The sequence below is a fragment of the Mauremys mutica genome, chromosome 1 (assembly GCF_020497125.1).
Source record: "Mauremys mutica isolate MM-2020 ecotype Southern chromosome 1, ASM2049712v1, whole genome shotgun sequence".
NCBI lineage: Eukaryota > Metazoa > Chordata > Testudines > Geoemydidae > Mauremys > Mauremys mutica.
The window spans coordinates 99,076,885-99,090,045 of NC_059072.1; the positions used below are offsets into that span (position 1 = coordinate 99,076,885).

A 13,161-nucleotide genomic window follows, 5' to 3' on the forward strand; every position below is an offset into this window, starting at 1 on the left:
CTAAATTGGGAATCTGTCTGCCTTGCTCAAGATAATGAATGTAGGAAGCTGAGAAAAAACACAGCTGTCTTATTTGTCCTTCCACAAAGACTGAAAGTTAACTTGAGCTGTGCCATGTACACAATTTGAGCAAGACATTTAAATACAACCCATTCTCTATAGACTTAAAAATAACAGTACAGTAGAACACCAGAGTTACAAACTGATTGGTCGATCACACAATTCATTTGGAACTGGAAGTACGCAATCAGGCAGCAACTGGGGGGGCCGGGGGGAGGGCAGTGACACCAAAAATTCAAATACAGTATACTACGAAAAAAAAAAATACAGGGAAAGCTAACAAATAGATTGGACAAGATAAGGAAACTTTCTGTGCTTGTTTCATTTAAATGAAGATAGCTAAAAGCAGCATTTTTCGTTTGCATAGTAAAGTTTCAAAGCTTGTTAATGTTCAGTTGTAAACTTTTGAAAGACCCACCATAACGTTCTTCCCCGAGGTGTTCGTAACTGAGGTTGGATTTTACCTCTTTAAAAAAAACTAAAACTTGGGTACAACATGCTAGAGCATTGGCTTGGCAGCCTGGGGATTGTGAACAGGTATCCGAACATCCTGGCCACCTTCCTTTTCCTTATAGCTAGGAACGAGGTCTCAAGACTTTGCTGCTGTAACATGGGTTTGCAGAATGGAAGAGGTTGAGAACCACTGTACTAGGGAATCAATTTGCTTTACTTTCCCCGCCAACCCTGCATTTTGTACTGATTATCCCTCACTACTGTTACCAATAGGACAATATTAACCCACTGGACCCCCTTCCGCTACAGTTAGGAGGCACTACTAAGTAGTAAACAACTTATTTCATTTTAAATGCGTAACTAATGCTGTAACTGACTTTTTTGGTCTAAAAGTTGTGGCTAGTTTGCTGAAGTTGCAGTTTGAGGTGTATGCAGGACTTGAACTATTGTTCTGTAACTGCCTAGGTGTTGGTTGGCAGCAGGGTCCTTTACCCTCTAAAAGGGGCTAGATACCCTGCCCCCATTCCTCCAATCCCCAGGCTGGGTGGGTGGGGGACAAGCCCCTGTGCCCCAGAGCCAGCCCCACCTCAGAGAGCCTTGGAGGTCCTGTAGGGGTGGGGACTGGCACCGCTGGAGCTCCCCATCCCAGCCCTGTGCAGGCACAAGCCCCAGCTCCTACCTGGCCTTACTTACTGGGGAGACTTGGCAGCCATGAAAGGCAAAGTCCTGAAGGTCATAGGAGAACCACTGCTGCTTGGTGGGCCCAGCTTGCACCACCTAGCAGAGGCAGAACTGCACCTAGGCAAAATGTGAGGCTAATGCCAGCAGGGCCAAGTGCCAGCAGTGGCATTTGGCATAAAACCAAGCCAGTAAACAGGGCCAGCCCCATCCTCCTCCTTGTCTCCCTCTGCCACTGACTCATGAGAGAGGGGTGGGTGAGCCAAATGTAAGTGGCACTGAGACCTCCTGCACCAGGCTGCAAGGCCACTCCGTTTTCTTACAGCCTTAGCAACAACCTACAAAAAGACTGCACACAAATATAGCTTTCAAGTACTGTTATATTCTGAAGTGTGACTAAAGAACATGGGATCCTGAGTTCGGTGTTTGTCACTCAGTGATCTCCATAGCAAGTATACCCAGCTTGTGAGAGGGGAAAAAAAAAAAGCAACCCCCCCAGCACAACAGTGACAACCTGGCTGCTGAACGAGAGTGTTTGTTTTAGGAGATTACATGCTAGACGATTCTGCAAACAGAACTCGGTTAATAATTCTGCTGATGCACAATCTAGAAAAGAATCCAGCTCACTCGCCTATAGCCATATTTCTCCTCTGCAGTACTAACAGAAGAAAAAGCTCATCAGAAAAAGTGAACAGATTTGATTTTGGTTAAATTCAATTTCTGATGACTAAGATGCTTTCATATAATCCAGCAAATTTAAGTAAGTGTGGTTCTATTCTGAAGACACATTCCAAAACTGGTCATCAGGTTCAATGTTTGTCTCAAAGTTTCCTGAATCAGATGCATTTTAACTACACATCTACCCCGATATAATGCGACCCGATATAACACAAATTCGTATATAACGCGGTAAAGCAGTGCTCCGGGGAGGCGGGGCTGCAGATCAAAGCAAGTTTCACCTATAATGCGGTAAGATTTTTTGGCTCCCGAGGAGAGCGTTATATCGGGGTAGAGGTGTAGATCTTTTTGTTTAAACTGCCAGCCCTTCAAATACAGCCTGGGATCTGAAAGTCAAACCGAGCTCTTTCCATCTCACATATTAACACTAATAATAAAGGTTCAACTGGCAAATTGTGCTTTCAGTTACAATAATGCAAACTCAGTCTTAAAACTATGCCTTTCAATACTTGTGCAACCTCACTGCCTTCAATGGGTTTGCACTGGGCAATAAATTGTTACTTAGTAAACAATTCTGTTGTTGTGCAGATAGAATAGAATCCAGCTCACTCAACCTTAAATGTGTTAGCTCTTCAGGGCTAGCAGCAGTAAAAGAATGTCATTAAACAAAAATTAGAGTACTTAGCTTGATCCTTGTGAGCAAGGATAAATTATTCTCACAGTCATTCTTTTCAGAAACGAACTGCACTTCAGCTCATTTTCTTACTATCAAATAAAAGATTACAGAAACTTAATATCTACCTTCTGGTGGTTCGTCATTAAGGTATGAAGGAACTTCCTGTTGATTTTTGTCCGTTTGATTCATTATTGCCTAAAAAAGAAATTCACATCTACTTTATATCATTTCTGGCAAAATCTGAAACAATTTTAAAATTTAAAACACATGCACACGAAAGTTCCCTCAAAAGGACCTTCTTTTCTGTATGAGATAATAAGCAAACAGCATATTCATTACTATTTTTATCGCTGGCTGTTTGCTGGTTCAGATTTATCTCCCCAATTTCAATACTGGTGAAGAGTCCTAGAAAATTAAGTCTTTGAGCATAGAACAGGGTCAGCAGATACAGTGTAAGCCTCCTTGCCTCATTAGCATGTCTCAACCCTGTCTTGGAGGGATTGCCTTAGAGCTGTTGGAGAAAAGGGGGTGGTGAAGAAGCCAAGAGGATACTGCAATATCTGGCTAAAAGTTATAGAAGAACAGATTAAATGGTAGAGGTACGGGAGAGCATACTATACCCAAGAGATTCTTTAGAACCTAGAGAGACAATTTAAGTGATAGGGAACATACAGCAGAATTTGAATGGGTAAAAATTCCAAATAATAAAAATACACCAGTACGGTTCTATTACTGTTTTCCTGATTAGGGAGAGGCAGCAACAGTAATAATGAGCTATTTTAAGCATCTGCACAGACCCATCAAGTTGCTTCTCTATGCCTTAAACAACTGCTTCTTGGACCAGCTAGTTCTAGTGCACACAAGAGGAGACACCTCTCATCTCAGTCTTAAGTAAGGATTTTGTTCAAGTCGCAACCACAATTGAGCCTCCTAATAGCAATCACAATATAATTAAGTTAGATACTCTCAAACATCATACACCGCTACCTCGATATAACGCCACCCAATAACAACACGAATTTGGCTATAACGCGGTAAAACAGTGCTCCGGGGAGACGGGGGGGGGGGAGGGGTCTGCGCACTCCGGTGGATCAAAGCAAGTTCAATATAACACGGTTTCACCTATAACGCGGTAAGATTTTTTGGCTCCCAAGGACAGTGTTATATCGAGGTAGAGGTGTACCAATAATGAGTACTGGATTTCAGAAGTGCAATAGCTAAACTGGAAAGTAAAATTAGAGTCCTTAGACTTATCATGGAGGCTACTAAAGCAGAAGTCTCAGAATACATACATACATACCTACCTACCTTTAAAGAGAAAAGGAACTAGGAAGGCAAGAAAAAATAAGCCGCCAGTATGGTTGGCTAAACAGCAAGGATCAAGAGATTATCTGAGCCAAAACAGGAATCCTTTAGAAAGTGGAAATCCAAACCTGGAAGACAACAGAAATGAGCATAAGCAATGGCAGATAAAATTTAAAACTGCAAATAGGGCTAAAAGGGATTTGTAGCACAATAGCTGAAGTATATAGATCAGAGGAATGCAGTTTGTGAGATGCTACGCCAGTAGGAAGCAACTGAAGTTCACAAGGACGCTGCAGAAAAACGAAGTTATTTCTTTGCATGAATCTTCACTACAGACTATGTTGACGAGATAAGTACCTCAGACCTACTCTTGTCAGGTAATAAAGATGAGGTAATATAAGAGACTCAAACATTCACAGAGTAGGTGTTGCAACACACAGAAACTAAGAGAGAAGTCAATAGGCCCAGATGTTATACATCCAAGAGTCCTGAACAAACATAAGAGCAAAGTGACTGAATTGCTAATGAAGAAGTGTTGTAAGAAATTGCAATCTTTAAGAGCAGTTACCCTGAGAAAACTGAAAAATAGCTTAAAAATATAGATGCTTAGGCAGATATTGAGAACTACTTACTAGTAGATCTTTCAGTACCTGGCAAACTGATTGAAGTGATAATTAAAATCAGAATTGGAGACCAACCAGATGAACGCATGATAGACTAATCAGTTTACCTTCTATAAAAATTATGCCTTTCTAAGCTATCAGAATCCTTTGAATGCGTCAACTAAATAGTGTCTAAAGGAGAACCAGCTGAAACAGTTTGTTTGGCCTTTCAAGAACTTCTGTAAAAAAAATCCTCACAAGAGGCTGGTAAAGAAATTATGGAGTCACACAGGATAAAAAGCAACATACTGCCAGGTATTAGAAACTGGCTAGGGAGACAAAACAGAGAATAGGAATAAATGGACAGTTCTGAACATGACAAAAAGATTAGTAGCAGGGGCCACAAGGTTTAATGCCAGGACTACCTGTTTAAATATATGTACTAATGAACAGAAAAAAAGGAGGTGACCAGTGAGGCAATAAGTTTCACAAATAATTTGTTGTATTATGGTAGCACCTATCAGCCCCCCAAAAGGATCAGGGTCCCATTGTACCAGGCATGGGTACAGACATGAAATAAAGACAATCATGTCTGCCCCAAAGAGCTCAAACTGTACATGACAGACAGGAAACAACAGGTGGACAAAACAGACAGATGGGAGGAGGGAGTAGGACAAAGAGGTAACTAAGTGAACAGCTATACAAAGTTTAGGTTTGTCCTTGCTTCCACAGGTTAGTCAGCACACGAAGATAAGTGTAAGAACTTCAAATGGACCTGACAAAAGGTAGGTGAACAGGTAGCAAGTTGGGAGATGAATTTCAGACTAGAGATTCCTAAAGATGAAGCATAAAAGAAAAAGGATAGCACTATATAAAACAAGAGGTATAAGAAAGGTAAAAAGAGATGCTTTTATTGCCCTTCATATAATACAAAAAACAAAAGTATGTTCAGTGAAACTGAATGGCAGCAAATAAAACTGACAAGGAAAAAGCTTTTTTGGGGGAAAAGCATAGTTAGCCTAGGGAACACCCCACCACCAGGAATCTTTGAAGCAAAGAGCCAAATAGGATTTTTTTTTTAAAGTCAGATATTTCTATGGATAATGAGTATCTAGTGCTACATTAGAGAGGGGTAAAACAATATTGTTTTAGTGGTATATATACCATGAAGTATGAGAGTTTAAGACTATCCCTGCCCATTAGTGAATTGGAAGAAGCTTCCCCTGTGAACAGATTATTCCATAATTGTCCACTTCAAGATTTCTTGTCAATTCCCCTGAAGCATCTGATACTGACAAACAGCATACTGGATTAGATGGACCACTGGTCTGATTTGGTATGGCAATTCTTATTTACTAATCTACATCTCCATTTAGATTATTGGGGTATTTGATCTGAGTCCACTGTAATGGAAGCTACTTTTAAAAAAGCTATTTTATACAATCATAAAGGACATTCACCATGATGTGTAGGTGACAAAGAAAAAAACCCAGAAGCTTTCATATTCCTGAAGAAAGCGTACTAGAAAGCAAGATTTGCATTTTAAAAGTAAATACAATAAAGGTTTAAAACTACTACATCGAAGCTTTTGTATTTTATTTTGTTGTGATACTTAGTTAAATAATATTGCTATGTTCTATAAAACAGCAGCTGTGTTCTACTTCAGAAGTGACTATTTTTGAGGTAGGTAAATGGATTGTTCTATGCACATATGCAGCAAGATGGAATGATTATTTTAAGTCATTAAATTGCTTGATTTTTATTTGAAGATTTGTGCCATTTCAATTTGAGATTAAAATTCAGGATGAATTACAATATAAAATGTTGGCAGGCTTTTGTTTTTTTAAATGCCACTACTAGTAGGATAGCTTGTTTGAAAGTTAAGAAACAATTACAGGCAAAAGCCAAAAGAAAAATTAAAGCTCTGATCCTGAAAATACTTAAGTAGGTACATAATTTTATTCATAGGAATAATCCTATTGACCTCAGTGGTATTACTCATGTACTTAATTTTAAACATATGCATAAGTGCCTGCAGCCTCGTGCTAAACATTTATTAAAGAACCTATTGGCATAAAATGTTTGTTGCTTCAAAACAAAATTAACCAGGTGGTTCTAACAATGAAAAGTTGTTTAAACTTTCAGTATATTATTAACATAGTTAAGTGTTATTGGTTGTTTGTTTTCTTCAATCACAAGCCAAAATCCTCAAAAATAGGACCTTAAAATTACACACTTAAGAGAGGGATTTTTCAAGAGCTCCTAAATGACTTCGAAACCAAAGTCCCATTGATTTCAAACTGCAAACCCTGATAGAGTATAGCCTGGTCAAGGTGTTTCAACTTTCTTGATTTGAGGAATTTCAGTGCATCAGAAGATGGTGTTGGTCGCAACTGTAGAACAGGCTACATGCTTATCAATTTTGTGTCGCTCTCCAACAAGAATGTGAATGAGACCCTGGATTTTATATACAATATTACTGGTCTGGACTTTAGTCTGTTTGCACATTATAAATGTGATCAAGTCACAATCACTGGTACCTAAGCTATTATTAATTTTCATAATATAGAATTGCCTCAGAGTGGATACACTTTTTGAGTTAGGAAATAGTCATCTGTATTTTTAAATTTGGAGGATGTTTTAATACTGGCTGAATGAGGCCTCCAGAATGTGTCATTCAAATTTAAGTCCCCCATGATCACGCAACATTTTTTCCTAAACATTATAGATAGGCACAGAAGGATGTTTTACACTTAGTTCTTTTGTTCCCTAATTGTTGGTAGGATTTCAGATTTTACATAGTTTTTTTTCCCCCCACCCCATCTACTAAGAAGTTTCACAAAAAGCTTAACTCAGACTCACAGACTTAAAAGCCAGAAGGTACCATCATGATCATCTAGTCTGACCTCCTGCAGATTACAGGCCACAGAACCTTCCCACTCTCTCCTGTAATAGACCCATAACCTCTGTCTGAGTTACTGAAGTCCTCAAATCGTGATTGAAAGACTTCAACTCTACTGTAAGAAACAAATCCAGGGTCTCATTCACATCCTTATTGTTAGAACAATGCACACCCACCATGCCTTTAAAAGGGCCAATTTCACAAAGCTGAAAACAATTATGTCCCAAATCAGCTGAAAGGAAGAAATTAATCAGAAAAATGTAAATGCTACTTGTGAATTATTTAAGAACACTTTACTAGATGTCCCGAAACAAAACAAAATAATCAAGGAAGGCTGTACTGGTTAAAAAACCAACATGGTTTAGAGGGCAATTAAAAAAAAGAAAGGGGAAGTTGATAGTAATGAATATAAATCTGAAGCTAGGAATTGCAGAAAATCGATTCAGAAACCAAAGGGACAAGAGGAAAATCTATGGCCAAAGTTAAGGAGTTGTTTAAGTATATTAAGAACAAAAAGAATCCTAACAATGGTATTGGTCCATTACTAGAAGGAAATAGTAGACTTATCAATAATGATGCAGCAAAGGCACATGTGTTCAATAAATATTTCTGTTCTGTATTTTGGGAAAAAACAAGGATGTAGTCATATCATGATAACACTTTCCATTCCACTAGTATCTCAGGAGCATGTTAAACAGCTGCTACTAAAGCTAGACATTTATGTCAGCAGGTCCAGATAATCTGCGTTCAAGAGTTTTAGAAGGCTGGCAAAGAAGCTTGCTGGACCATTAATGCTGATTTTCAATAAATCTGAGAACACTGGGGAAGTTCCAGAAGACTGGAAGAAAGCTAATGTTGTGCCAGTACTCAAAAAGGTTAAACTGGATGACCCAAGTAATTATAGGCTTGTCGGTCTGACATCAATCCTGTGCATGATGATGGAGTAGCTGATGCAGGACTTTAATTAAAGGAGGGTAACATAATTAACGCCAATCAACATGGGTTTATGGAAAGCAGATCCTGTCTAACTTGGCATCTTTTTTTGATGAGACAACAAGTTTGGTTGATAAATGTAATAGTGTTGAGATAATACACCTAGACTTCTGTAAGGCATTTGACTTGGTACCACATGACATTTGATTAAAAACCTAAAAAGATACAATTAACATGGATTAAGTGGATTAAAAGCTGCTGATCTCAAAATGCAACTGTAAACAGAAACTCATAATTGAGTGGGTGGGTTGCTAGTGGGGTCCCTTTGGGATCAATTATTGGCCCTATGCTATAACATTTTTATCAATGATTTGGAAGAAAACACAATCACTGATACAAATTTGCAGATGACTCAAAAAATGGGGGAAATGAAAGGACAGGTCACTGATACAGAGTGATCTGGATTGCTTGGTAAACTGGGCTCAAGCAAGCAATATGCATTTTGATACATGTAAAATGTATACCTCTAGGAATAAAGAATGTAGGCCATATTTACAGGATGGGGAACTCTATCCTGGGAAGATTTGGGGGTCATGGTGGATAATCTGCTGAATGCGAGTTCTCAGTGCAACACATTGGTCAAAAGGGCTAATGTGATCCTTGAATGCACACAAAGAGGAATACTGAGAGGGAACAGAGAGGTTATTTTACCTCTGAATTTACCACTGGTCCAACTGTTGCTGGAATACTACGTCCAGTTCTGGTGTCCAGAGTTCAAGAAGGATGTTGATAAATTGGAGAGGGTTCAAAGAGCCACGAGAATAATTAAAAGGATTAGAAAACATGCCTTGTAGTAATAGATTGAGCTTCTTAAATCTGTTTAGTTTAACAAAGAGGAGGTTAAGGGGTGAGTTGATTACAGTCTACAAGTATCTAAATGGGGAACAACTACTTGATAAATGGAATCTTCATTCTAGCAGAGAAAGGTCTAACACGATCCAATGGCTAAACAAATTCAGACTGGAAATAAGGTATACATTTTAATAGTGAGGGTAATTAACCACTGGAAGGATTGCGGTGGACTCTCCATCACTGGCAATTTATAAATTAAGACTTTAGGAATTATTTTGGAAAAATTCTATGGCCTGTGTAATACAGGAAGTCAGAATAGATCACGGTGGACCCTTCTGGCTTTGGAATCTACAAATCCAATTTAACAATTAAGACTAAAATTGGAAGTAAAGCATTAGCAACATATAAATAAAAATCTGGTTTAAATAAAGAAAAATCAATTTTATTAATCAATTTTATCCATCCTGATATATGACTTAACATTCATAATTAAAGTAGCAAATTACATATTGAAAGCCTCCATTTTCCTATCAATTTTTCTAAAAATTGTCTTTGGTGGGCTGAAATTTTGCTAAACATATTGTTAGACTGAAATTTTCCTAACAGACTTATTTTCTGGCAAATGTGTAGAAAATCCATTCAGCTATTTTTGAGTTGTTGGGTCAGGAAATTTTTTTCTGAAAAAAATACAAATGTTTATACATGGCTACTTCAAAAGATAGGTAGATCTCAATAAGAAATACTGTAGGCACGCGGCCCAACAGAGAAAGCAGCTGGCGGGCCGGGCCAGTTTACCTGCAGTGTCTGCAGGTTTGGCCGATCACAGCTGCCACTGGCCGTGGTTCACCATCCCAGGCCAATGGGGGCTGTGGAAAACGGAAGCCAGCACATCCCTCGGCCCATACTGCTTCCGGCAGCCCCCACTGGCCTGGGACGGTGAACTGCGGCCAGTGGGAGCTGCGACTGACTGAACCTGCAGACGCTGCAGGTAAAGAAACCCACCCGGCCCGCCAGCAGCTTTCCCTGATGGGCCGTGTGCCAAAGGTTGCCAATCCCCTGCTGTAGGATGAAAACAGTAAATTATGTAGTTAAGCAATCAAAAAGTGGGGTTTTGCTTAAGTACAAAATAAACTGCTGTTTTAAGTTGCAGAGCTATGAAGTTATGCAAAAAAGCCATGCAACTATATTATTATGTAGGTATTTTCAGAGCAGATAACTACACAGCTCTAAGATGCCACAGCTAGAGGTTGTTGATTCTCTTTTTATGTCTTCAAAGAAAAAAAAGTGCAGAAATGTACAATATGGAAATAGAGTTGCATATTTCAGAAAAGTCAGGAACTATGTAAATTAGAATTCCTGTATCAATGTTAACTCATCTACATTACAGATATTCAGCACTTATGGATTCCCTACTCTTGGTTAATCAAATGGGCTATTCTCAAAGGGGGTGGAGGGGGGAAGAGTTACTTACCACAGTAAACAGTGGTTCTTGGAGAGGATGGCCCATATGGAACCCCATGTCTCAAATTAAGGATTCCTATATGTTAGTGAAAGAAACTGGAGGGTGGTTGGAGGGACAAGGTGGGCCCATCTGGGTTTTAAAGGACACTGCTTGCTAGAAGTTGTTGATTTTGTATAGGACTCTTGCATCAGACTGTGCAGGTTGGACAAAATACAGTGAGTGTAACAGCTATTGAATATTTATTTTTATCCTCACTGTTCAATGAGTGAATCTGTCTCATTCACTGTATGCTAGCCAACCCGGGCATTTAAAGAGCTCTGAAACCTGGCCTCATTCATTACACAGAGTGTAATATGTCCACAGAAAAATGTTAAAAATGTATCCTCAACTACAATATAAATCCAGCTTTATGTGGATAATTGCAGAGAGAATGTAGCCAAAAATAAAGTTCTGTGAATTTTTGCCTCATTCCCCCGGCACCATCCAACCTGTATACTAAGTGAGACAGAAACATAAGACAGTATGAGTTAATGTAACTAAGAGGCACATCATAAAGCGTATGCACAAGCAGCAAAGTTAAAGTTGTATGAGGAACCTGAATTTTGGTACTACTTGATTTTTCAGTGTAACTCTGCAACCTTACCATACTTGAAATTCACATGATTGAATGTAGTTTTTGGATGGAAAACAAGTTCTTAGAATACACAAGATACACTCTCAATAAGGCAAGAGCCCTTGAAGGCCCTACCTCATTTAATTCACATTACTAGATCATTCAGAATGAGACAAGGTTTCTATGAAGCACTGCCTCATTGCATATGTTCTGTGAGTGTGTATATACACTTGCACATGCAATGTGGTATTTTTCTATTTTCTCTCACACGTGCACAATGCTAATAAAACATAGGGAGATCATTAGTTTAAAAGCATCCTGTATGTTAAAACCCAGTGCACATGTCAAGTCCAGTTTTCAAACCCTCAACTTAGTGAAAATCCATTTTGGTTTGACCAAGAGGCACATCTCCAACGTAGGGTCTGTTTCTGTCTAAACTGTTGAGGTACTAGAGCCATTCAAAACAGGAATTGTAGTTTCTCTTCTTTAACATACAGGCAGAAGTATTTATCACTTTCCATATTCAAAAAAATAAATGGCTGAAAAGGTTTTGACTAATCTTTCAAAAACCCTCATTCTCGCAGACAACAGATATGGAAAGTTTCAGGCCAAAAGATGAAAGTTTTACAGAACTATTGAAAAAAATAAAAAGTTCTTTAGAACAGAAAATGAATATGGGTAGGCAACCTTATGCACAGGAGTTACTACAGGTGCCAAATACAAGAGTCTACTCAGGATGTACAAAATGATAAAATTTAACACTCCTGTAGGTACCTGAACAAAACCAGAAAGTGTTAGAAAATGCTAAGATTAGTTGTGTAACCTTCATGTGCATTAATACAGTTATTGCACTGAATAAAATAAAGGTTATCACTTACCAAATATATTACTTCATTTGGCAGTTTCCACAGTAATATTCTATATAAACCTAAGAGAAAGTAACATTTTTCATTACATCTTACAGAACAGTGTTTCCAAAGTGATTTGCTTACTTGTGTCATTCTGCCATGTATTTGTGGGCCTCTCACTGTACACCCTCTCCCCCAAAACAATATCATAAGGACACCTAAGTACTAAAGGAAGGAGCCAACATTTCACAAGTTTTATTTCATCTCTAATGTCTGTGGTCTTGGGCAATGGGAATAATGTCCACCTTCTCCACATGTTGTCATGTGCAAAACTTGGGAACTAGGTGTCAAGATGGAAACTTTCCTTAACAAGCTGGGGGTGGGTCTTAAACCAGCAATTTGTGCAGAATTTTAGCTTTCATTTAAAAGAGTTTGGTTTCTAGTTGTTACGGTTTAGATTACCTTCCAAACATGAACTAATGCAGCACTATCTTTCTGAGTTTGCAGGCAAAAAAAACCCAGTGTTTCCACAGCTAGGTGTCCCAAGCAGCAGCGTGAAATCTACATAACTGGTGTTTCAATGATGCTATTCAGAACCCTGCAGGAAGGAGTGAAACTGACAAGAAGCAGGTCAATTTTACTTTGGTACTGCTGCTTGGACAGATTATGAGATGGGGCTGTAGTAGGCACTAGAACTATTTACCTGGGAAAAGTGCTCCAAACCAACCAATTACCATGTCAGGCTTAGGAAGGGGTCGAGAACTACCATCCCCCTATATGCTCCCAAACAGTAAGGAGCAATAGTGGGCAAGCCGCTGTGGGGTCCACCAGACCATTTGTTTACATTTGCACGGCTGCCTGCAGCTCCCAGTGGCTGCAGTTTGCAATTCCTGGCCAATTGGATCTGCAGGAAGTGGCACAGGCCGGGCCACCACTTCCCGAAGCTCCTATTGGCCGGGAACAGCAAACCACGGCCACTGGGAGCTGCAGGCAGCCGTGCAAAATAAACAAACGGTCTGGCAGCCCATCAAGAGCTTACCCTGATGGGCTGTGTGTGGCCCACAGGCTGCATGTTGCCCACCACTGGTCAGGAGGCTTG

At 39.3% G+C, this 13,161-nt stretch overlaps 1 protein-coding gene across 7 annotated transcripts in view; it reads right to left on the reverse strand.

The window, feature by feature from the left end:
* The window catches only part of TMEM263 (transmembrane protein 263), a 32,875-nt gene that overhangs the window by 13,788 nt on the left and 5,926 nt on the right, over window positions 1-13,161 (reverse strand). For 3 of the 7 annotated variants that reach the window (XM_044989124.1, XM_044989129.1, XM_044989135.1), the window contains exons 2-4: window positions 12,093-12,142; window positions 3,854-3,978; window positions 2,671-2,740 (exon numbers count right to left, since the gene is read on the reverse strand). In XM_044989124.1, the coding sequence (XP_044845059.1) occupies window positions 2,671-2,734 (64 nt within the window). In that variant the 5' untranslated portion in view covers window positions 2,735-2,740; window positions 3,854-3,978; window positions 12,093-12,142. Of the gene's footprint in view, window positions 1-2,670; window positions 2,741-3,853; window positions 3,979-8,998; window positions 9,019-12,092; window positions 12,143-13,161 lie in introns of those variants that run through there. The other 4 variants (XM_044989142.1, XM_044989152.1, XM_044989160.1 and 1 more) reach the window with 4 other exon arrangements.